Below are 24,519 nucleotides of genomic sequence, written 5' to 3'. Positions count from 1 at the left end.
GTGTGTGTGTGTGTGTGTGTGTGTGTGTGTATAAATTTCTCAATTTATTTTTGATCGCATCTTAAAATTGTATTATTATTAGTAGCAGTAGTAGTAGAGGTATCTCATTAAGTTGGAGGAACCTCTCTAGTTTCCCCGCACGACGTCCGGATTTAATTTGAAGACGGACCACTTCCGGTCCAGCTGTCAACAGACCCCGCAGCACACGTGTTTCCACAGTTAAAATGGTGAGTATGTTGAACTGTGGGGTTTTCTGTTTGTGTAGCGTTAATAAAAGGCCTCTAAATGATCGGAGCTCGTCGTGTTTTTTAGCCGAAGATTCAGAGGGGAAAACCTGCGGAGAAAGTGGTTCATCCGTACAGCCGGAAGGCAGCTTATATGGCCCGAGAGGAGTGCAGACTTAGGAGGAAAGAGAGGTTTGTAGATGGCCGCAGAGATCAGCTCACCTTAACGAATCAATAGCATGTTGTTAGCCTCACATTTGAGCATTGTGTTAAACTCTTGCCATGTCTCCGCCTCCGCGCTGCGAGTCTGCAGATGCAAATACGAGCGTGGCTTCAGGGACATGTTATTAAATGTAACTTGGGCTGATTGAGACACTTCATCCTGCCTTGACAGTTTTCTTTAACCTCTTGTGTGAAGTAAACAGCGTCTGTGTGATGATTTAAAGGAGGTTTAACTGGTTTCTTTCTGATGCTGCAGGCAAAAGACTGAGAAAGCTACTCGTCTAAGCAACATTGGTGAGAGCAAGCTTTTCGTTCATGTTATTGCAAGAGCAAAAAAGAAAAAGGTGTTTATTGATGTTTTCTTTCCTTTTTTTCTTGTATCTCCAATCACAGGTGAGAAGCTCTTGTGGTTTCAGAGTGAGCTGGATCCAGCTAAGGCGACTTACACAAAAAAAGACGCCTGCGACATCATTGAGAGGTTTGGCTCTGGGCTTATGTTCATTTTGAATTTGGAGTACATTATTTTTCATTTGGAAGTGCACAAACAAAAAGAGAGAGAGAGCCCGTACATGCATTAAACTGTGAGCCCATCAGTCAGTCTGTGAGCTGCCCCAGTCTCTGGTGAGAGTGGTTCATGTTTTCAGGGCTGAGACTTCATCATCCATCAGCTGGCCATTGTTTACAAAACGCTACATGTCATCAGACAGCAGGTGATGATTTCATTTGGGCAAATAGAGCCTAGGGCTGCCACAAACGATTATTTTGATAGTCGACTAGTCACCGATTATTTTTGTGATTAGTCGACTAATCAGATCATCATCCATTGGACGTAAAACTACAGCTTATTGCACCAGCAGCATCTGCTCTTATATAACTATCATTAGCTTACAGCTTTAAGTGTTTAAGGTATGTGCTAACTAAAAATAAAGACAAGATGATAGTTTATTAAATTTTAATGAAATTTGCAGATTGTCTCGGTGAAGTTTAATAAACTCCTTTCTATCTAAAATATAACAGGACACTGGAGTAAATTCTGGAGCATCTCACACTTCTGATGATCAGCTGTCTGCTTGACGTTTATTCAGCTGTGTAAAAACTATAACTTTAATCTCAGCCAAACCGATTTACTCAGGAACAAATAAAATACTAAAAAAAGCCAAACAATAACATTTTTAAGTTATCTCAGTGACTTATATATGTTTAACCTGAGTAGCGAAAGACGGCGGTGGGTTTGAAAACGATTTCGGTGTTCTCACAGGCTCTAGTTAGCCTTGCCCCCGGCTAGCTATCCAGCTATTCGCTAACAGACGTCTCCGAAAACGTCGGCGCGCTTTTGAAAATATGTGGTGTCTTGATAAACTGAGCAGATATTTGAGGTTTACACAGCTACATTCTTGCCTGAAAATATGTTAAACGTTTATTTTGTGACCCAGAAAGAGTAATATTAAAACTAATTAGCTGCCGCCATTGTTGGAAACTGAGCTGGGCTGCGCTATGAATTCTGGGACAGAGCTACTTCTTCTTCGGGGTGTAACGGCAGCTGGCATCCTTGTACATGCAGCGGTGCCATCTTCTGTTTCAGTCCGTTATTACACTCTTAAATCTTACTAATTATTCCTGTGTCTTTTGTGATCTTACAAAGCTTCAAACGACGCATCGACTATTAAATCAGTCGTCGACAATTTTGATAGTCGACGTAATCGTGGCAGCCCTAATACAGCCCTCGTTTTATTCTCCAGCCTGCATGAACCCAACCCCCTCTACCATGATTGGTCGGTTCCACTCCGACTATAAACAGAAACCATCACCTTCAACAATCACAACCAAAAGTTTGAGCCGTGGCGTTAATTTTGTGCAGTTTTTATTCGAATGTATTCCTTTTTATGTGAAACGAAGATACAGATCAATCATATGTGTGTTTTATGAGTTTCAGAGTCTTTTGTGGTCACATAAATAACAGTTTAAGCAAGGAATTTACAGCACTGACTTTTCTTCATAACTTCTGCAGTTCTCTATGGTGTGCTGGATATCCATGTCAGGGGAAAATCCTGATTGTGTTCCCAAGTCGATCAGTTTGTCGCCAATAAAAACATCTTAAAAGACCAGCTTCTTTTATCGCTCCCAGAACAGTTTGGTGACAATCTTTGCATTTTCCAGCACAAAGGAGCACCGTGTCCCGAGGAAAAAATGGTAATTAAGCGGCCTGAAGATCATCAAATTAACTACCTAGATCCTAATGCCACCATAATCTAGTTACAGTCCTTGAACGTGAACAAGCAGAACCCCAGAACCTGTGATGAACCTGGAGCACTGATGAGCCAGGAATGAATCGCAATCAGTCAGGATTTTGCCCGGACACTGATATCCAGCACACCACAAAGAACTGCAGATCTCATGAAGAAGAAGGTTAAATACTGTAAACATTGACTTTATGCATAAATTATATTTTTCCCCCAATGAAAGTGTTTTAAACTCATGAAATACTTGTATATGTATCCTAAAATAAAATGAAGCAACAAAGTGTATGAACAGTAGTATGTTTTCTGTCTTCAGATACCTCCACAGATTTGACTCTGAACTTGAGCAGATTGAACTCATGAATGGGATCAAAGGTCGGCAGGGTCGTCTCCATGGCGCCAGAGAGGCCGTAATCAAACAGACTATCGAGCGAGAGCGGGCACAGTTTGAGGGTGTCGGTTTCGGTGAGTCCTCGTTTTTAAAAAAAAGAAATAAAAAAGAAACGAGTAATTTATAGACACCTCTGGCTGTAAAACTGTCTGATCCTCTGCTGCGGTGTTTCAGAAATCCCCGACATCATCAACGGAAAACATCTGAAGACCTTTAGGTGAGTGGACGAGCTTTAATGAGCTAAACTCAACCTCTTGTTTCTCTTTGTTTGAGAAGATGTTATAATTATTCAGCTTCCATCATTTCACGGATTGGCTGATCAGCTGATAAAAGTGCATACATGGACTCTTAAGTCTGAACTTGAAATGATTCGATTTTGAAGACTGGTCATTAGTATTGTTGCATTTTTAAATTTTGCAGAGAGTGGACTGGGGACCTGAAGAAACTTCCGAATATTAAACTGCGCAAGGTCTCGAACAAAAGTTTAGAGTCAAAGAAGGAAGGAGAGGAGAAACACGAGGGCGAGGAGAATCAGGAGAATGATGATAATGAGGAAGATGGAAGCGATTTGGACAGTGAGCAAATGGATGAGATTTCAGACTCCCACTGAGACTCTTCATGTTGGACCTGCTGGAGTATTAAGACTTTCAGCACACTTAATGTGATGTGTGAGAAAATGCTGCTGCTATTCCTGGACCGTCCACGAGATGGTGCTACAGCCTCAAATAGCAAAGTCAGATTTTTTTTTTTTCCCAGTCTGAACTCCTGCTAAAAGTTTCTCAGTGACTTCACACCAGCCTTTCAGAGGTTTCTACATTCATCATTTATTGCACAAACAAATATGCGTTTCATGTAACCAGAATGCTCTGTTTTATTTAGAAAATAGCGGTTGCGGTGGGTTTAAGACACAGAGGAAACTGTATTTTCTGTGAGGTGAGAAACCAAATCGAGACTATAAAAGTGGTCATGTGTGAGTAACAGTCGCTTTGAGTAGGCCGACTTTGTGTTGGTTCGAATCAAGAGAAATGCTCATAATCTAATGTAAAAACATGAATGGGGGGAAACCATGAAAGCTCTAGTTACATCGACATATAAATAAAGGTTGTCCAGCTCAGGACCTCCGAAGCTGCAAACGACTGGGCTACTGTAGACTTTCTATTTTAACAAATAATCTGACGATAACTTTCAGACTATTACGTTTTTAGATCTCCGACTGAGCTAAAGGTTCAGTTTACGGTCTGTTTCTCTACTTATAACATCTGACTCTTTGGTGTCTGAAGACCTGATTGTCCAAAAGGAGAGTAAAGGTCTCAGTATGCTTCAGAGCTTGTCACACAGGCCCGATCAGGCAGGTTTAAAACAAACTCAAGCTATTGTATTTTTTTATCCTGCCTCACTCTCACTTTTGACAACTTTTCCAAATTCATTAAAAACTTTTGAGTAGTGTGTCTGCGGGTCATAGATCTGCACTTCATGTAAAGTGATTGGTCCATATGTTTTTTTCAAAAATACGACAGCAGCTCAACTTCTAAATGGAGAAGTCTCAGTGAACACCAGGGGCACAGATGTGTTACAGATCTCAGAGTCAGCACCGTGGCTGCAGTGACTGAATCTGGAGCGTTTCAGAGTAGCCCTTATCTGCTACAATGTTGCATCTCTGATTCTACAATTCATGCGAGGCTTCAGCTGGGCCAATCAGGACTGTGTAGGCTCTCTTCTGGGACTTCCCAGCTCTCAGCAAGAGCAGCAGCAAGTCCCCCTCACAGAACAGTGGCAGCATCAGTGAAAGCAGGTCAGAGAAGCTGGGTGGTAAAAGCTGAAGCAGCTTATTAATTGTCCCGCCTTGTGGATGTGTGACAGTGTCAGCTGATGTGGGGACTGATTACGAGTCATATGTGTGATTCATTTGAAACATACTGAGACCTTTGATGAGCATCTGCAGAGTGTTCACATCTTTAACTCATATCAGTGCAGGTTGAGAAAGTGCATACTGGGATAAAATAGTGTCGGTAAACCACAAAACACGGTCTTTACGAGCATTCTGTGCCGATGGCTTTGTTTCTGTCCTCTCTCCACACTCTGCCCCTCTTCTTTTCTTCGTGAAGCCCTTCTGACCCCAACTTTTCTGGATCACCGAAGGACTGGATCAGTTCGTTTGTCCAACAGCACCCACTGGAGTTGAGAACAACATTACAACACTGCACAAGTCCAAATCTCACTGTGCTCATTGACATTACCATGAGCAGAGTGGGATTAGGGACTGTTCTCGGAGCAGGAGGAGATGAGTCAAACAGGGTTTTGCGCCGGCGCCACGGCAGCCTCCACTGACGTGTCAGAGTCCATCGGAGCTGCCGGAGCTGGGGCCTGGCTGACCGGCACCTCCACGGTTTCATGCCTGCCATTGGCGATGGTGCTTTGCCGGGCCTGGGGGTTGTGCAGGTCCTTCTCAGGACAGTTCTGCACAGTGATGATGCGATTGAAGGCCTTGAGGCGGCGCCACAGCTGCAGGTAGACTTTACACTGGATGTACATAAAGATGAGGCCACCCGTGAAGCCAATGGCCACCACAATCAGCTTAGTCCAGAAGGGCCACTCCAGCACACCTGAAAGGACACCGACACACACACAGCAGCTGTTAGTGCCCCTCGCAGACGTGTGAGGGGTCAAGATGGTGGCATGTGCAGAGCTGTGCTTACCCTGCGGCGTATAGTACTTCAGAAGAGAAACTCTCCATAATTCGGCTGCAATCAAGAGCAATTTCTCTTTTTAATCTCTGGAGAAAATATTCTATTGTGCAAACACTGTAGAAATACTCTAAATATTAATGCTTATGATTTTATAGGTCATATGTATTTTTCTGCATCTACTCTTACGTCCTACATCGTAAACACAACACGACACACACCACCACTGAACACAACCATGAATGTAGAAGAGCACTGAGGGGTGTTAACTGTGACTTGAAGGATAACTCGTGGATCAGAGGATACTGATCAACAATCGCATCATCTTCACATTCCTGAGAGTGTTCATCTCACAGATTTCAGGTATAAGTAGTGTACCATGCAAATTACTTTTGCATTAGTTTCCAAGTGGTTTTCTCCATCCGGCTGTTTTAAAAAAATTATTATTATTATGTTGTTGAGATTATACTCCGAGGCTGCAGTGGGAACCTTCCTGTCTTTGAAGTATAACATCTGAAACCTTATTGTTGCAGACAGTTGGTCTTTGGGTTTCACTTTCCAATAAATTTGGTAGGTGTTTCTCTTAGAATTACCAAAAAATGTGTCACCTTTGTCAAAATAACTTCCTGTAAACTTGAAAATTGAAACATTTTCAGTAAATGTTAATTTCCCCAGAAACACAAAAATGACACATTAAACTAAAAGCTCTTTTATATTCGTTAACAGTGACTTTCAACTTCATTAGGTACCGCTGCCTTGATTCTTCGTTGCACAGATTCAACAAGGTGCCAGAAACACATTTTGGTCCATATTGACACAACAACATCACACAGTAGCTGCAGATTTGTCAGCTGCACAGTCGTGATGTGAATCTCTCGTTCCACCACATCACAAAGCTGCTCTTTTGGACCGAGGTCTGGTGACTGTGGAGGCCATTTGTGTACAGTTAATACATTGATTTGAACATTGTGTGACATGGTGCGTTATCAGGAGATGTGCATACTGTTCTCATAAGGGGACAAAATCAGTCTGGCCCATCTCCTCTGATCTGTGGCATTAGCAAGGAATTTCGTTCCATAGAACCGCTGCACACTGGTTGTGTGGGAAAATCTTAGTCCATCAACAGTTTCTGAACTACCCAGATGAGCCCATTTGGCACCAACAACCATGACGGCGTCCCGTCACTTAAATGGCCCTACTTCTTCATTCTGATGCTCAGTTTGAACATCAGCAGATGATCTTGACCATATCTAACCAGCCAATGTGATTGGCTGATTAGATATTTCTTTTAATTGGCAGTTGAACACATGTACCTAATAAAGTGGCCTGTGAATATGGCAAGCGCGATGTAGTTACTTGGCCACATACCACAAGTATTGCTAAACATGCTCAGTTCAGCAGCTTCACACATTTATTTTGAGACTTTCAAATGTTATAAACTGTCTGAGAAACTGAAAGTTAACTCTTCAGAGGATGTCTAAAAGCAAAGTCCGTCTTCCACACTAGAGCAGGACGCCTAATGTGTCTAATGTTTAGGGACGACTATCACAGTAAAACACCTAATGTATAATGTACCTAATATACCCAAACAGGCGAAACTTTTTAAAATCACTTAACCAGAGTCAGGCATACCTGCAGGTTAAAGGTACCCTGTGGGGTGCTGTGGGGGCATGTTGGGAGTGGATTATGCACACTGTATTCTTTGACATATTGTACCAGTAGAGTTGAAGCTAATACACTTTGCATGGTTACAATCCTGTATAAATCCATTCCACCCACATCAATACCGGCCATAAGTAACTGACTACACCAGAAAAGAAACATTAAAGAAGTTAAACCTACTCTGTGTGAGTGAGTGGAAACTCCTTTCCACTCACTCATGCCATCTGTATGAATGAATCAATGAAAAGGAAAACAACACCCACACATTAATGCACCCATTTTAGGAGTTCTTACTAATTCTGTGTATTTGTCGGTTATTCTATAAGAGAAGAGGTGAATATGAAATCTGAGGGATTTTATGGCTCATAGGGTGCATTAACAAACGCTACGCACATCCAGAAAAAGAAAGTGAAGTAAGTGGGTGAAAGGTGACATTCAATTATAATTCTCATTTAAAAAAGACAAACTATCAGCAGACAATTTAATTATAATTATAAATATAGATCCACACATTGATCATAGTAGATGATAATAAAAAAAGAAGGCTTTTTGTTTATGTTACATGTGGTGAGAAATAGTATCCAACATGTAACTATGGACACACGTGTTGACATGCAAACAGTGAAGGAGACACCACAGGGACCGTACTGCATGCTGCCTGACTCTGGCGTGTGAGCGGCGGGGAGGCGAAGGGAAAGCACTGACCGTTCTTTCCGAGTCGGATCTCTTCAGCAGTTCTCCTCACCAGAATGTAGACCGACCACAATATACACACTATCGCTATCAGGTGAAACAGCACTGAACAGAAGATCTTCCTCCTCTCGCTCTTCGACATGTGTAGCTTCTCCCACTGGAAGAAAGAGGCGCGAACACAGGAGGGAGACAGAGAAACACGCTCAGAACTGCCCTGCATATCTCAGCGCTTAACGCTTTTCAGGAAGACCTAAGTGTGTGCGGCGTACCTTGCTTAAAGGTTTGAGCTTCGTCTCCATGATGAAGTCAAATTTGCAGAGTTCACAGCAGCGAGTGTCGGAGGATTTGATCCACTGGTTGAGACAGGCCTGATGAACAAAACTGAGGCTTCCCGTGCAGCGACAGGGCATTATCAACGGACACTCGTCGTCCCCCTCACAGTGGCAGATCCTGCACACAGACAGAAGGAGGAGAAATGACCTGCAGTCTCTGCACTGTTTTATTTTAGTGCCTCTCTTTGTCTTTGTTTGTTTGGCCTCATCTGGGCAATGAAGATAAACTTGGGGTCAGTACATGATCAGTTTTCACACTTATGTAACTAACCTGCAGACCTCCAGCTCAGAGTCGTCAGAGCAGGGATGCGGTGTGTTCCCATTCGCACCACAGTGTTTCTGGAGTGTGGGCACTGACATATCCCCGCCCCCTGAACCCTTCTCCTGGTATCTCTTGGTGATGAGCTCCTCGCCGTCGTCGGCCAATGAGGAGCTGCCTCTTGGGCTCTGTGACTTGTAGCTCTTCGTATCCTTATCTCTGCCCTGCGATCGATCCCTCTGCGATGCATGGCCGTCTCTCTTCACTGAGCTCCCGTGGTTGTGGCGCTTCTTAAGGCCGCTGCTGTCCTCCATCAGAGGTTGACTCTCTTTCCCTTCATCTGAGCCCACAGATTGCAGCTCCATGATCTCGGCTTTGTCTTCTCCTCCTTTGTGTGGGTTTATCACCTCCCTGTCCCGGCTGCTCCCGCTGCGGCGGCGCGCTCTTCTGGCTTTCTCTTTGCTCCAGCTGCGGCTCTCGCGGCACGCCTCATCCTCAGAGGAGTCTGAATGCGGCGCACCTGTGCACCGGAAGCGAGGCGGGAGATCCCTCCGGTTCCTGAAGGAGTGCTCCCTCTTCTCGCCCAGCTCACTACGGTCAGAGCTGAGGCTCCGGTCGCTGTGGTCGTGCTTGCCATTGGTTTCCACGCAGTCGATGGCCGTGCAGCTGCTTCTCTTGCGGCGGTGACGTCGCTTCACCTGCTTTTTCTGTGCCTGAGCCGATGAGCCCAGAGTGGTGCCAGTGACCGTCATTGCAGAGGAGTTGTGCGTGTGCTTTTTGTGTTTGCGTGACTCAGACACATCCTCCTCTAAGCGGGTCAGCTGTCCAGAACTAAACACACACACACACATTCACACACAGATGGAGATGAAATAAAGTGAAACAAGATGGAAAAACATAAATCTGTCATAACTAAAGCAATGGGCTGAAACATAGCTGCATGATTTTAAAGATTAAGTTTAGTCAATTTACTAGTAACAATTTATGCTACCATTTTTGATTTTGATTACTTAACAAGTAACTGGACTTTACACCATTGCAACACTGATTCTTTTCTTTTTCAGGCTTTCTGGTGTATTTACGGTAAAATGACACTTCTCTTTATATATTCTCTGCTGTCATTCAGATTAATTTCTAAGTGACAGAATTAGGGCTGCCTATGATTTCTCTCTTATACTTGGAAACACGTTATGATCACAGAATATCTCATTCTTCTTTAATTAATGTAGATAACAAAGAGTTATTTGCTATTAGAGGTTGCTAACACAGCTTCTGTTTCATTTGAAGCTGAGAGTAGTTGGACAGAAGCTGCCGCTGCAAAACAGGAAATGGATAATAGGAAACAGAATGGAAACTACAGCTTATGATCAGACTAAATAATCAAACAAGCAGGCAGTGGACATGGACTGAACTTAGGACAGCAAATTAAGGTGCTAACACACACACACACACACACACACACACACACACACACACACACACACACACACACACACACACACACACACACACAGGCTTGTTTCGACCATGAAGCCAAAGGACTGAGCCTGTCAGTGTGGCCAACACGGCACCAGTGGGTATAACAAGCTGAAGGTTTCCATTTCTGCAATCAGTCATCTCCCCCCCATTGATTGCACTATGGGAGCGCCACAGCACACATTTTAAGTTTGTTATGCCCTTGGGGTGCAGCCGACCATGCTAATTCAGTCTCCCACTCAGAAGAGAAGTGTGCATGTTAATATCACAGAGAGAAGGCTGGCTGCTCCTGGCTTTAAAAGAGATGTCTGAACAGATATTTGCAGATAGTCAAGGAATGGAGTCTCTCTTCCCAGGTAACTGTAACTGCAAGAGAAGCCAATCTTACCTGCATATGTCCTGAGCGGATGGTGTTATGGATGTCCTTGAGGCTGTAGTGAGCCCTGCAGTCGAGTTGCTAGCCTGCAACCACCAACATCCTCTATTTAGTGCATTCTACAATTACTTATGAGTTACTAAACAACCAATCACACATTGTTTTATGAATCAGGTGCCAGTAAATGTTTACTGGTGCTCAAATGTGGTTGCATTTTAATTTTTTTATTCATTTATTTTTTGTAGAAGGTACTCCTGAAATACCCAAAACCCTAAGATTTGAGTATCAAACATACTCCTTAATGTACTATCATTTGTCATGTGGGTGACCCTTTACTGTAACTCTTACTGTAGGTACTGACAATTTAACTTACCTAATGCATAAAATATAGACAGTAGATATATATAAAATACTACAATAAGATTGAAGGTGAATCATTAATTTCTGAGGGAAAACAGCTTTTAGATTCTCTCCTACACACTGCAAAAAGTTTTCTTCCACTGTGCTTGCATTCAATAATCAGTGACACTGAGTAGGTTGCACCTCATTTATGCACCCATACTATACTGTAAATCGCTGCTGCTTTTTGAAGCTCTTTTAGCTAATATGTGAACAAAAAACTGCTTATTTCCGCCTCTGGCAAAAGTAGAGTAACTAGAGCTATTTGAGCTGCATTTCTGGTCATGTAAAAAACTTAACTTCCGTGTTATGATTTCTACTTTCAAATCGGGTTTAGTCTCAGATGATTCATCGGAATACACTGAAGACAGTCTTCAGCCGGTGATGTTGTTTTTGTTAAAAACAGCTGCCTAGTGCTGCTAAAAACCAGCGTGAGGGTAGCGAGCCTTATTTATTTGAAGGCCGTGCGAAAAAAAAAATAGAAAAGACTTATAGATGTGATAAAAAAAAAAAGTGATCTGTAGCTTTTCAAATGATGATTGATGTTTATATGAGAAATCTGAACTAATGGACCTTAAATGAAAATTGAGTACTCTGTGTGAGTCATGCATCAGTGTGCACTTGGTGTTTTGTGAACATCCATCTCTACTCTAAGTGTGACACACACCCTAACCACATTCTCGTACATCAAACTGTGCTTTCCCATGCAATGCTACCGTACACTATGAACTGTGACCTTAATTTTAATGCTTTAAGCACCGATATTTAACAGTTACCTTGGAGATGTTGCTGGATCGACTCCCTGAGCGCCCAGGTGCCTTCCTCCCCTGCAGGGGAGATGGAGAGACAGAAAATCATTAGAGCCCAATAAACACGCTGAAGGATGTGATGCTTTAATAGTGCGCAGCAGCTGTGGAGCCTGAGGCTTTTAAACCAATGATTTCTTTGGCACACAACACCAGACAGAACCATAAAATCATATTGGAACAATATTTTACAGCCCTTGTGTCGACTTCAGCTAATGGCTGATTCACCCGAATATGTGTTAGTGCAATCTGCTGCAGAGCTGCTGCTGCTTTTTTTTTTTTTTTCTGTGTATGATAATGATAGATAAAGTCTTTTAAACTACTCAAATATGCCCATGTCAAGTTCAGGAAGGTGAATATTAATGCACAGAAAAGCAGCAAAAGGGTTTGTTTTTTTTTCATTTATATTTGTTTCTTTTCTTTTCTTTTTGAGAAATGAATGCCGCATAATAGCTTTAGCAATAACTTCTAAATCACCTGGCGGCTTCACCTTCAAACTGCAATCATTATAATTTAAATCAAATGATTACACACATCAGGCATGCTGTTAACGTTCAAACTAAAGTTTAAATCTTCCCCGTGCCCCCACCCACCCAACACCAAGACCTCCAAAAATAGGCGAGGTGAGAAATGTGTCTGTTTTTGTAGAAAAGACACTAAAGTTTAAATCTGCAATAAAAACAAAACTCCAATAATCAAACTAAGCTGCTTTTAACACCAGCAGGTATTCAGCGCTGATCAGTCCTACTGTGTTTACCGATGAAAATCCAGCATCAAGAGTCGTGCACAGCCTCATGTCCTTGCTGCTTCATTGTGACCTGAGCTAAAGCCAGCCAATCCTATTACCTGGTTGTCCTGCTAAGAGCACAAGATGCTGCTCTGCAATGTGTCTCTATTTAAAGGCAACTTAAGGCACTTTTTCTAGAATCTGTCCTGAGCGCTGATTGTCTGAACTCACCTATTAGACCTTGGGCTTCACCAGCAGACATCTGTGGCCTGCAGCAGCTTTACTTACCAATGAGATGGTGGCGAGTGGGAGCTACCAAGTGACGACCAGCTGGTAAACCACCAAGAAGGAAAATATCTTCTCCATAATAATTTGGTGCCAAATTATTTTCCAGACACTTTCGATCTGTCCTGATCCCAAAATTCTTACCATCATATCACTGAAACCTAGCTTCTATTTTACGTATGAACCACATCAACAACATGGCTCAATTCAAATGAAATCAGCTGGTTGTGAGTTGGGAAAGCTACAGATTGCTGAATAAGTAATGCAGATGAACCGAAGCAGTCACAGCGAGCAATTATTTTTCTGGTTCGCTTTCATCCTCAGCCACATGGACCTTTGCACCTGCATTATGGGATTAAATCTGGCTTTGTTGCAGATATTTGTTGGATACTGTTTTAAGTATCATACATGCAATGAGCTCAAGCTAATAACCTACCAACTGTCTGCTACTGCTGTGGGTGGGCAGTGGAGAATGAACTGGCAGGAGTTAAAAGGACAATGGACATCATGGATAAAGCTGGCTGTATTTTCCTTTCTGTCAATAAATCCTAAAACCAAAGATGTAACTGCAACTTTTCCCAAAACCAGTACCCATCTGATCCTAATGTCATATATTATAGAGTATCTATAACACCTGTCAGTATGAAAGTGGACACTTTAAAGGGCTGAGATTTGTTAAGTTTTATGTATCTTACAGGATGTTTGTGGAGTTCAAAGTTGGAATGTTAAATGTGCGTGGTTTTTCCATAGATCTATTTTTTTAAATACTTGACATAAAATAGGAAAACCTGAGCTTGCATCAGCCCATACACAGCCACAGTTGTAGGTACACTCTGTGAAAATCACTGAAATAAATAAGAGACACTGACAAGCAGAGAACTGCATCATCTAAGCTGATCAAGGGATTTTCTGATGGCCACTTTTAAATCAGTGCAGCCCTGCTTGGAGTCAAAGCAAACACTCCTCTGCCTTTTAGAGGAGATGGACACGTGTTCACATGTATGTGACCAGTTATAATTACTCACATCATCTTTCCAAAGTTTCATAATAAAAAGGGTATTTCTAAGAAGATACAACTACTGATGCCTGGGAGTCGTGTAATTCCTTCCAGTCAGGTTGGTTTCCGTGTTGTGGTAAACCTCTAATGCGTCAAAAAAACAAACAAAAAAAACCCCCAGAAGTGGGTGATCAAAGACTACAGCTATGAAAGGAAATAATGAGATCTTGATTTTGTTTGGAGTTTTTTCCATTAACATTAATGCTTACCCCCAAAACACAACCAACATCAGCTACACAACCAGTGGGCTAAAGCAGACATTCTCCAACAAAACTGATTTATTTTACCAAACTAGAATATCTTTTGGAAAAGACGTGCATGGACATGTATGTGCTGTTTTATTATTTTAAAAAAGTAATAGATGGGGCGATTAATACCATTTTCCTTCTTGCATTCTGTTGCTCTAAATAGTGTTTAACATTGCTTAAAACAACAAAAAAGAAATCAACAGGAAACAGACTTGAGCCTGCCAGGCCAACTGTTTCCTCCTGCTTCTAGTCTTTGTGCTATGCTAGGCTAAACACATCTGGGACCAACCTTAACTCATAGATAAAGTTCCAAAACACGTCATGTGTGAGTTGCTACAACTTATCGATACCCTGCAACTGAGTCTTTCACCCTTCTAAGGCCAACAAAGCCCAAACAATTCAAGCACACTTCCTTTGATGGAGCATACGTACAAATAAAGAAGAAGCACCTCTCAGGTAAGAAAAGAGGCCAAAAACAAGGGAGGCAGCACAAGTTTGTCCTACACCTAAAAATAAATACTGCACAGACCCAGTCAGATAGTTAACCTGTCTTTTATAAAGCACGTGTGCACAATATGCTTTACATGATAAAGGGGTGAGGTGTGTCTAACTGCACAACAGCAGTCTAGCAGACAAAATCACACTTTGTGTATTTATAGACGTTTTCTAGCTTGCTCATTGTGTGAATATGTAAAACAGTTTCTTGCCTTTCTAAACGAAAGGACATTACATCAATTCGAAATACATCTATGTGACAACAAAGGTTAATCAAGAGAAAAGCAAAAAGAAGCTTTACCCTTAGCAGACGAGCATAAAGCACCATAATACCATAATAATGACTGCGTTCATAGCACTGGTACAGTACTGACACTTCAATTCTTTGGCTGGCACATAACAGAGATTAAAAAATACTATTCAAAGATATAAGAGCAAATGCTATTCTACAATTCCTAATATCAGGGCTAAACACTCACAAAAATACTTTGGTCATGAATTCTTAGAGAAAATACACGACATCAAATTTTTTAAGTGCATCAACTTTTAAATGCCACAGCAAAAGAGGGCAATAAGAAACTGACCATCATAAGACTCCAGCAAAACACATAATTCCTCTAGATTTAGCTTCTATAAGCTATAACTGATAGCTCTCCAGTAATGAAGTGAAGTTTCAGAGGTAGCGTACTGCTGTCGCTCACCTGAACCTCGAATCCTCTGTTGGCACTCTGGCTCTGATGCACAGCAGAAACTCTGGCGAGTCTGTGTGTGGACATGTGCATGTTTCTTCAGAGGGGATTAAGTGATGTAGCATGGACTGAGGGATGTATTTTGGTTCTGTAGTTTGGCATACGATCAAACACACCTACAGCCACATTTAGACAACCAACCGTGACACTGCAGCTGCACACTTTATATTTGAAAGCGGTGCATTTGACAAAATTCCAGCTTTAAACAACCTCAGAGCATTTGTGTCTTTATAACACAAAGTGTTCACTGAGCCACAGTGAAAGTTCAGGTGAAAACAACAGATACAATTCCATAAGAAACCCAGAGTCACAGACCAAACTGACCAACAACTGTCAGCAAATCCTGACTTTATTATCAAGTTCTGATTGTTCCAACAATATATTTTTTTGTTTGTTTTTTGTTGAAACTTCAGCCGAATATCAACCATAAACAGATCGTCTTAAGATGCAGATCAAAACGGTAGAAAGGAACAGTGTTTCAGTGCTTTACGAGCACAAGCCGTAGCATTTAAAAACATGGAAATCCAAATGTAACAACTATGCATCTCACCATCTGGAAAGTGTCTGATTAGCAGCAGCATCGTTTTTCAGCATGACCAAGATCACCAAAAACACTGCCAATGCAGTGAAAACATACCTGGATAGAAAAACAGACGATAAAACACCATCAGTCATGGATCAGAGCCATGACCTCAACGTTACTGAAGCAGTGTGATATCTTCTCAACAGAGAACAGAACAAAAGGCAGCCAACATACAAAGAAGAGCTCTGAATGTTCTTCAAGAAGCCTGGAGAACTATTCCTGAAGACGACTTGAAAACTTACAAGAAATAGAGAGTTCAGGCTGTGCTGATGATCAAAAGTGGTTATACTAAATTCTGACGTACAAGCTTGCCAAAATTGTACAAACTCTGTTTTTACTTCATATACTGTATTTCCATTTATTCCATGTAGTACTGCAAATCCATCAGTTCTGACAAGATCTCCAACACCACCGGCTGAAATGCAGCCCAAAACCATACAGAGCCTCCACCTCCACATTACAAAAGGCCCTAGACTCTCCTGACCTCCTCCTTATGTAATGGTAATTTGAACCAAAAATGTAACATTTGGATTCATCACTCCATGAGACCTGTTGCCCCTGATTTTCAGCGCAGTTGTTTTGCAATTTGACATACCTCAACCTTTTCTTCCCGTTTCCCTTCCTAAAGAATGACTTCTTGACAGCAACCCTTCCAACAGTAGATGGATCTGCTGAAGGTCCGGATGCATCTCTCAGGTTTTGTGGCAGGTATTTGCTGGATTTTTTTTCCCATTTCTTCAGTACATGACTCTCAGATAGTGTTCATCTGCTGCAGATAGTTTTTAGGCCTGCCACTTCTTCATCTGCTATTTTCTTATCCATTTTCCTCAAACTTTTAAGGACACTCTGCACACCATGCCAAGAAGTTTTTGGCTAAGAGCTCACTAACAAGGAATCACACTGATGGTGCAAAAATAATATTCTATCCCTGTGGTAAAAGTAGAATACATTTTTAAACAAGATCAGAACAGCTTACTGTACAAACACCAATGTTTAGATATTACAGTTATTGCAGGTGTTTCTGCAATAGAAGCAGGATAAGGTTCCTCTGGTGGAAGTGCCCCACAAATCCAGCCTTAAACCACTGGTGTAACCAAACAGTAATGGTACACATGATGTATCATGGTTGATTTATTCAGATTAACTTTGAGTCCATTAACTGTATTTTCTTCACTGGATTGTTCTCAGCTGCAACTGAAAAAAAGAGGAAAATTGCAACAAAAAAACCCAAAACAAAACAAAAAAACCCCCCCACAATGTAATGAAATGATGAACATTTCCAAAAGTCTGTATACTTTTGGGACTGCTCTACAAGATTAAGAAGAAAACACAACACTGCACCAACCTGAGGAAGCTGGCACAGCTATTTCAGCAATTTCTCGCTTCATAAGCAGATTTGTAATGATTAGGGGGATATCAAAAACAAAGAAACTAGCCTGGGAAGACTTATTCAACAAATTATGTATGAGTATTATTTGTTAGATAATGTATGGGCATTATACTCATCCTGTTCTTTATCAGTACTGTCAGAGAAATACAGCACTATGCTATGCATCTGACTTTATCACCTGTGACAAGATGTGTAGCAGTTTTTGTACCACAGCATACCATGAAGTGAAGTGAGGTCAAGTTTAGGCCCATTCCTGACATTATGAAACCATTGCTCTGATGGTGGAAAACTTTAATCAGCAACTGAAGAACTGCAGATATCAAGGAGTATTTTAAGATGGAATGTTATTTTGGATAAGTTGATGCTATATTAAAATTGTATACAGCTTAAATATCAAGATGATAAATTTGACCATTCAATTTGTTTAGCGAGCTCTCCTGCATGAAAAATGCTTACGTATATGAGCTATGCTCCATCAGCTCCTACAGCTGTGTGTGTGCCATGATGTGTCACTGTGGGATATTTTACTTGCTGTGAACTGATGTGATGTAATTTCATCCTTCAGTCTGTGATATGATAGCTATGATGTCAGGCTCTACCTCAAAGCACCAAACCCCAAGTGAAGGATCTGTGATACATCTATACTGTACATGTGTGTTGTTTAGTGAGTGAGCTGAAAAGCCTGGGAACTGAAACTGAAGGCTGATAAAAACACGCACAGAAGCGCGCGCGCACACACACACACACACACACACACACACACACACACACACACACACACACACACACACACACACACAATGTCCACAAGATTAATACTGAATCGATTTACCTCAGCCTTCTGACAGCAGAAACAACTTTTTTGCAATCTTAAATCACCAACTTTATGCTACTTTTAAGCCTTAACCAAAAAAACAACAACAACACAACTTTCACACAAAGCCTTTACTCACCCTTAGTGAAATTTCGAGGTCAGAGACTCACCTCGGTCTTGTCTTTGGAGCGAAGAGCACTCTTGCCATTGTTGGCTATGTCCCTGGACGGAACCACAGTTATCTGTTGTACTGGCATGCTGCTGTTTCCAGGCAACGCTCCGGAGTTACTCCCACAGCATTCCCAGTCCTGTCCTCCAATCTGCGTCCCTGCGTGGGATCTGTTCTCGCGTCCGCAAGCTCGTTCCTGAAATAAGAAGAGGCACTCCCGGATCGCACTTATTTATCGAGCCAATCCGGATCATCAAGAAGAGCGGAGATGAAACGGGATCAGGTCACCGTGGTAACAAGAAGATAGCAGGATGGTGGGGTGTGAGGTCGTCATGACGACTGGGAAACTACTCCACAGTGCCCACCACCTCCTCCTCTTCCTCCCCTTTTTTCGCTTTCCTCCTGAGAGCGAGACAAGAGAGGAAGAGTTGAGATGGAGCTGAGCAGTAAACAAGGAGGCAGGGAAACTGTGTTGTTGTGACGCACGTGTGTGTGAGTGTGTGAGAGTATGTGTGTGTTCTTGTGTGTCTTTGCAAAAGGGGTGGAGCCAGGATTTTGTCGCTGTATAACAAGCATAAGGTCCACGAGGATTAGGGCTTAGACTAACCTCAATCTCCTCCTCAGACCAGTGGCGCTGCTAATAAGCTTACACAACTTGTGCACATGGACAGCACTCACTCATACACACACCTCATTCCTTCAGTCATGTTAGGCAATTAAACGAACATTAATATCTGACTCGCTATGAAAGGACAAATCTCCAGCCATATCAGTCTTCACTTCAAAGAGTGCGTTTGTGTGTGGGAGGGTTGTGTGTGTGTGGGTGGCAAGGATGTAATCCTATTTCACATGGTCTCGGGTCACGAGGATTATGATTGATATAACCGGAAAATGTGTGACTGAAAGTGATTACTGAAAAGCAGGGGCATCTTCACAGACATGCTCAGGTAGTATTAGAGAAACTAGAGCCAGGAGTTAAACTAGGAGCAACTAAAGATGCTTTTAAAAAGTAGCTCAAACTACTTTGTGAGACAAAGAGTTACAAAATACATGTGACACATTTAAAAAATAAACAAAGCACCCCAATATTCACAGGTTACACATAAACTAGGGCTGTGCGATATGACCAAAATCTCATATCCCGATATAAGAATTCTATCGTCCGATAACGATATAAATCACAAAAATGTAACATTTTCTGTAAATTCTGTGAATCTCGGGCAGCTCGTCTTGCTGGAAGTGTTTCCAGCTGCGCGTCATGTAGCTGGAGTCGAGTGTTTTAACCGATGCATGAAACTATACATTTTTAGACATAAGTTGTAACAGCCGCCGTTTTCTTTGTATTTATTACACGGCGTGCTGCGGGGAAAAGCCTGTTCTAACGTTTGAGTCTAAGGTTTATTTTTTAGCACCTGGCGGCTCTTTTTTACTTGTCATCCGTAAACAATCTGCTATTTCACGTGATTCAGTTTATTTTGAAAAGTCTCAACAGGATCTTGAGCTTTATTGTGAAAGGTTTATGTGGAAAATAAACAAGCGGACACGCGATGGTGTTACCATCGTTGTTGCTAACCACAACGCATAAAAACAGGTGCTTGTCTGTCCATAGTGTGGTTATATAAAATATAAGAGAAAGAGAGAACTTTACGAAATTAATATAGGCACTACAGTGACCATCAAAATGGTGAAAAAATATTGCCGTAAATAGTTTATTTTGCGACATCATGAAACAAACGACAGCGTAAAATGAAACTATCCGGTTGTTCAGTGATGACGCGACGAATCCTACTTCCGGGTCTAAAGTAGTCTGCGTTTAATATGGCTTTTATGTTGTTAACATGTTTAATGCTATGTATTTTCTTCTATTTGATCTCAAAAAGCTCCTAAAACAGTCAGTGATCCCTGTTGACCTCCCTCGGCTTTTATTACCGCTAATCATTTATTTAAGCTCAGTTTTTAAAACCTTAGGATGTAACTACAGCCCAGCCCATGCAGCAGTATATGAATGACTAACTTTGTATTGTAGATGAATTATCTCAGTTGTTCTCCTGGCTGAAGTTTGGTCCTTTTACAGCATCCTGCCATGCGATTACATTTGTTTCTGACCACCGAGAAAACTCACGTTAACCTTTATCGAGTGGAAAAAAAGTTAGCTTGTTTATATTATGCTAACATAGCTATGTCGCTAGCGGTCACGTAGCACATCATTATATACCAGCTAGCCAAACTTCAGTAACCCTACAAACGTCACTGCTGTTTAGTTTTCTGTCTTCATTTATGCTGGAAGTGATAAGAAAGCTGTATGTTTTAATTTGTTTCCAAAACCCCGCAGTCAGGACATGCTATATTGTATTTAGATAGAAGCTAGCGAGCTAACTCCCTGCTAACTTCTAACTCCGTTAAATGTCATAAATTCCGTTTTCATGGATGCCTGGATGTTAAACTCAATTGTTACACCTGGTAGAGCAGAACGCTGATCATTTTATTAAAGATGAAAGACTTTAGACAGTTTTTCAACTCTCAGTAATGCCACAGTGATCGTTTGATATATGGACCTGCAGCGGAGTTTAGACCCAGACACGGCTAGTGACGTCAGACTGAACAACCGGATAGACGTTTTTATATCCTCATCCGATATATATCGTTATATCGAACAGCCCTAACATAAACCCTCAAAAGTAGGCCTAAACAAACAAAAAAATTCATCTGGGCTTTTGATGAGGACACATCACAACTCCTCACATTAAATTCCTGTTGTTAACAAATACGCTTTCATAGGATCTTCTTGGTTAAAGACTGAACCAGTTTTCTTAGATTATATTGTAAGGTGAAGACCCTGCAATATTATTAAGAATGAATGAGTGAATTAGAAAAATGTTCATCTGTTGTCAGCATGTGCTCGTTTAAGGTGGACTGAGCCAAAGTGGAAAGCTGTAATCTGGTCTGATAAATCAAAGTCAGGAAATCATGGAACAGCCATTTCTGGGCTAGAAAGAGACACCATATAGCTTGTTTTTGGTGCACAGCTCACAAGCAATCATATGTGACTGTATGGAGTACCATTAGTGTGCAGGGCACCACTGTGTTGCATCATCTCTTCTCCTCTGAGTGTTTGGGAGCTAAGGAGTCCAAATGGTTTTGCACTGTTGCAGCAGGATTTCAGCTGCTCAGGAGGTAAGAGCCTGCTTTGTTGTATTATTCATTTTGTAATGCTCCAAATGTTTTTCCAGTGGGTGACAGCTCAGGAATGCAGGCAGGCCAGTTTCAGAGATATTATGAAATACACGGCATGAAAAGAATCCCGAAGTGTAATAGGAGAAGAGATGAGGGTTAAGAGAAGCCTTTTGAGAGACTTATTTTGGGGCAAATAAAACTACATTTCATGAATTTTCTTGCAAGCTTTAAGTTTACTCCATGACTTTATGCAGAAAAACTAATGAAAGATAACTTGTTTACGTGATTATCTGTGTGAACACCTATATCAAAGCAGAGGTTTTTACAGTTTGCGGGTTTGGCCTATTCAGGTGCGTGTAAACACAATGCCACAATCTCCCCAGGAGTGGATGTCCAAGCAAATCCCAGCATTGCACAGTCAAACCATGCAATACTCAAAGAAATCTAAGAGCTACATCTCAGACTCTACAGACTCTAAGTATGGCTTGTTTGGAAAGGTTCACTCTCAGTAAAAAGAACATGGCAGCATGGCTTAGCTTAGCTTATCCTAGCAAAGCTGCATCTGAAGAAAACTGCAAGACTTCTGGAACAATGTACTTTATTCAGATGAAACCAAACCAAACTGGCCTAAAAACCAAACTCAGCATTTCAGCACCAACAGCTCACACCAGCTGTCGAGTAAGGTGGTGGAGAGATGATCATTTGGGTTTGTTTTCCACCCACAAAAGCTGGGTACCGGGCAGTCATTGAGTTGACCATGAACTCTTCTGAACACCAAAGTATTGTAGAGTCAGATACGAGGTCATCTCTGTGACAGGAATAAAGAGTACAATGATGCCAAACACAGCAGCAAATCTACAACAAAATGTCTATAAACGGAAACTAGCGGTGTTGCAGTGGCCCACTGAAAGTCCTGACTGCAAACTGACAGCACATAAACAAATGTCCACAAACCTCAATGCACTGAATTTTAGAGAAGAGTAGGTCAAAATCTCTCCACAAATTCAAGTTATATCAGCTCAAGCTGGCTTTACAAGCTACTGAATCATGGCTAGGACTGAATTCATTTACCATTTGTCACTTGCATATATTGTTATTTTGTGTTCTGTTATGTTTTAGTCAATCATAATGCTTTAATGTAAACACAGCACATGTAACCTTGGCTCTGCATACTATCTCTGTTTGTGGTAGCATTGGTTACATTCAGTACATCTGTGTTCCTAAAGCTAAATGTCACTTAATCATTAGTCGATTTGAATCTTTCATTTGTTTATGTAGTTTGGTTATATTTACCACTGTGTGTTCCTTTGTGCAGGTCCTATATGTGAAACAGGTATGTGCTGTTTTCCTATCACTTTCCATGCTGCTTATGTTATGCTACCTTCAAAGGATTGCACAGAGCTGTATAAAAACGTATTTTTACACATGGATGCATGTGCGTGAAGGTATTTTGAAATAGCTGTAAAATTACGAGACACTCGCTTTTATAAGGATTTTAGTTTAACACAATATAGCTGCAATCAAGTATAATGTTACGTGCGTGTGTTGGTGGGTTATTTGTTTCCTAATGTGTGTATGCAAATTCACCTGTGCAGGGGCTCGGCTGTGATTGGTGGACCTAAGGAACGACCTGATGTAACTGGTTCCTGCTGTGGACATGAACTATAAAAGGGCGACTGAAGAGCTGCGGTGCGGGGGGTGTGGCAGACTTCCCGTGCACTTGCCTCAGGTCCAGACGGAGCGGCCGTAGCTATTTGGTTAAAAGGTCGGGCATGTGTGTGAAGTGCGGAGCAAGTAGGGGTGAGCTGCCGATTATTTTGGGAAGCCTTCTTTTCTCCTGTGTTTTTAGACCAGGGAGGTCAGACTGTGTTATTTCTTTCTTTTCTTTTCCTTGAACAGGTCAGAGGGGAACCGAAGCCTAGGTTGAGTTTTGTTTGTTGTGTTGGCCTTAGCTCACCCCGAAATTATACACTGCCACTACCATTGTTGTGAATAAACTATTGTTAAAAGTCCGATGCTGTGACTGTGTCTGTTTGGGCGTGGGAAGTCATGGGACACCCCGCTCCTGTTACGGTCATTTCGAGCCGGGTCGTAACATATAAGATATAAAATAAGATTTATTTTTAAATACATTGTTTTTGCATTGTTTCTAACCAAATACAGGGTTTTTAAGACTTGCAGAATCACTACATGCCACCATTTTTTCAACAGAGTTAGTGTGGAGTTCACAAACTGCCTACATGCACAATAAAATTCAGAAGATTACAAATAGCACATCTCAGGGGACATAGAAATAGTTCTATGTTTGGCTTTTTACGGATGATCAGCAAGCATTTATTCTCAAAAGAAGGTGTTTTTTGTGTTTTGTTTTTTTTATTAAAGCATTCAAAACTATATCCTAAATCCAAACTACCTTGGGATGTACAGTATTTTATTTATTATTATTATAGGTTATAAGTTAAGTGGTTTGAATCTTTTAAAATCCTTCTTTTTTTAATGAACATGCTCTTGTGCTTTGGTTGAATTGAACTTAAACTTTCTGTCTCCAGTTTGTTAGTTTCTCACTTCTCCAGACTGCAAGATTTCCTGTGTGGAATGATTTTCATGAGCAGTGACCCATAGTTTGACAAGCAGCAAGTGTCAGCATTCAGAAGCTTCCCAAAACCACTCCAGACACTTATTTGTGGATTTATTTTAAAGCACCATCTAAATTAACTTTAATTTTAAGAGATTAAAACTGAATGCACAAAGTCAACAGTTACATTTGCTTTGATTTTGATGACTATGACCCTGGAATACAATCTTAAAACCTCTATTTTCATTCTCCTGTTCTGCTTCTACCACCATCTTTGCTGTTCCAAAAGTACCCTAAAAGCTTTAAATTCAAGATTATTGCTCCTATAATATCTCCGCTCAAACTATCTGTTCTTATGCTTTTATTTCCTGATTCTTTTGCAGAACGCACATGAGCTGTACCACAAGAACATCGACTGCATGCTAAGAGCAGTGACAGCCTTGGTTTTAAAGAAGTGGTGGTCAAAGAAATGCCCCAGATAAGCCCACCCAC

The 24,519-nt window shown here is 41.4% G+C and overlaps 2 protein-coding genes and 1 long non-coding RNA gene across 3 annotated transcripts; 2 read left to right on the top strand and 1 right to left on the bottom strand.

The window, feature by feature from the left end:
• Positions 1-80: 80 nt before the first annotated feature.
• tma16 (translation machinery associated 16 homolog) lies at positions 81-4,210 on the top strand. Its single transcript, XM_085409584.1, has 7 exons — positions 81-227; positions 313-416; positions 703-740; positions 840-924; positions 3,000-3,148; positions 3,249-3,291; positions 3,495-4,210. The coding sequence occupies exons 1-7, from the start codon at positions 225-227 to the stop codon at positions 3,682-3,684; spliced, it is 612 nt and encodes a 203-aa protein (XP_085265710.1). The 5' UTR covers positions 81-224; the 3' UTR covers positions 3,685-4,210.
• A 1,150-nt stretch (positions 4,211-5,360) lies between these two features.
• On the bottom strand, positions 5,361-19,180 carry marchf1 (membrane-associated ring finger (C3HC4) 1). Its single transcript, XM_085409583.1, has 7 exons — positions 18,280-19,180; positions 11,732-11,782; positions 10,569-10,642; positions 8,717-9,535; positions 8,383-8,563; positions 8,126-8,270; positions 5,361-5,677 (listed from the first exon to the last, which is right to left on the bottom strand). Exons 1-7 carry the CDS (start codon positions 18,364-18,366, stop codon positions 5,361-5,363), a joined length of 1,674 nt encoding a protein of 557 aa, XP_085265709.1. The 5' UTR covers positions 18,367-19,180.
• Positions 19,181-20,680: 1,500 nt separating this feature from the next.
• Positions 20,681-23,414, top strand: LOC146667857 (uncharacterized). Its single transcript, XR_014911970.1, has 3 exons — positions 20,681-21,452; positions 22,768-22,785; positions 23,048-23,414. It is a non-coding gene; the product is annotated as an uncharacterized LOC146667857 (long non-coding RNA).
• The last annotated feature ends 1,105 nt before the right edge of the window (positions 23,415-24,519 follow it).

This window comes from Rhamphochromis longiceps, linkage group LG6 (genome assembly GCF_057381845.1).
Source record: "Rhamphochromis longiceps isolate RC_006_pf linkage group LG6, R_longiceps_female_GT1.1, whole genome shotgun sequence".
In the NCBI taxonomy this organism is placed as follows: Eukaryota; Metazoa; Chordata; class Actinopteri; order Cichliformes; family Cichlidae; genus Rhamphochromis; species Rhamphochromis longiceps.
The sequence above is the reverse complement of the archived record's forward strand: the minus strand, read 5'-3'. Positions and strand labels throughout refer to the sequence as shown.

Coding starts and splice junctions, on each gene's coding strand:
- tma16 (XM_085409584.1), top strand. Junction 925..2,999: donor GCCTGCGACATCATTGAGAG/GTTTGGCTCTGG, acceptor TTCTGTCTTCAG/ATACCTCCACAGATTTGACT. Junction 3,149..3,248: donor GTTTGAGGGTGTCGGTTTCG/GTGAGTCCTCGT, acceptor GCGGTGTTTCAG/AAATCCCCGACATCATCAAC.
- marchf1 (XM_085409583.1), bottom strand. CDS start 18,366: ATGCCAGTACAACAGATAACTGTGGTTCCGTCCAGGGACATAGCCAAC. Junction 10,643..11,731: donor GATCCAGCAACATCTCCAAG/GTAACTGTTAAA, acceptor TGGTGGTTGCAG/GCTAGCAACTCGACTGCAGG. Junction 8,271..8,382: donor AGCTCAAACCTTTAAGCAAG/GTACGCCGCACA, acceptor TCTTTCTTCCAG/TGGGAGAAGCTACACATGTC.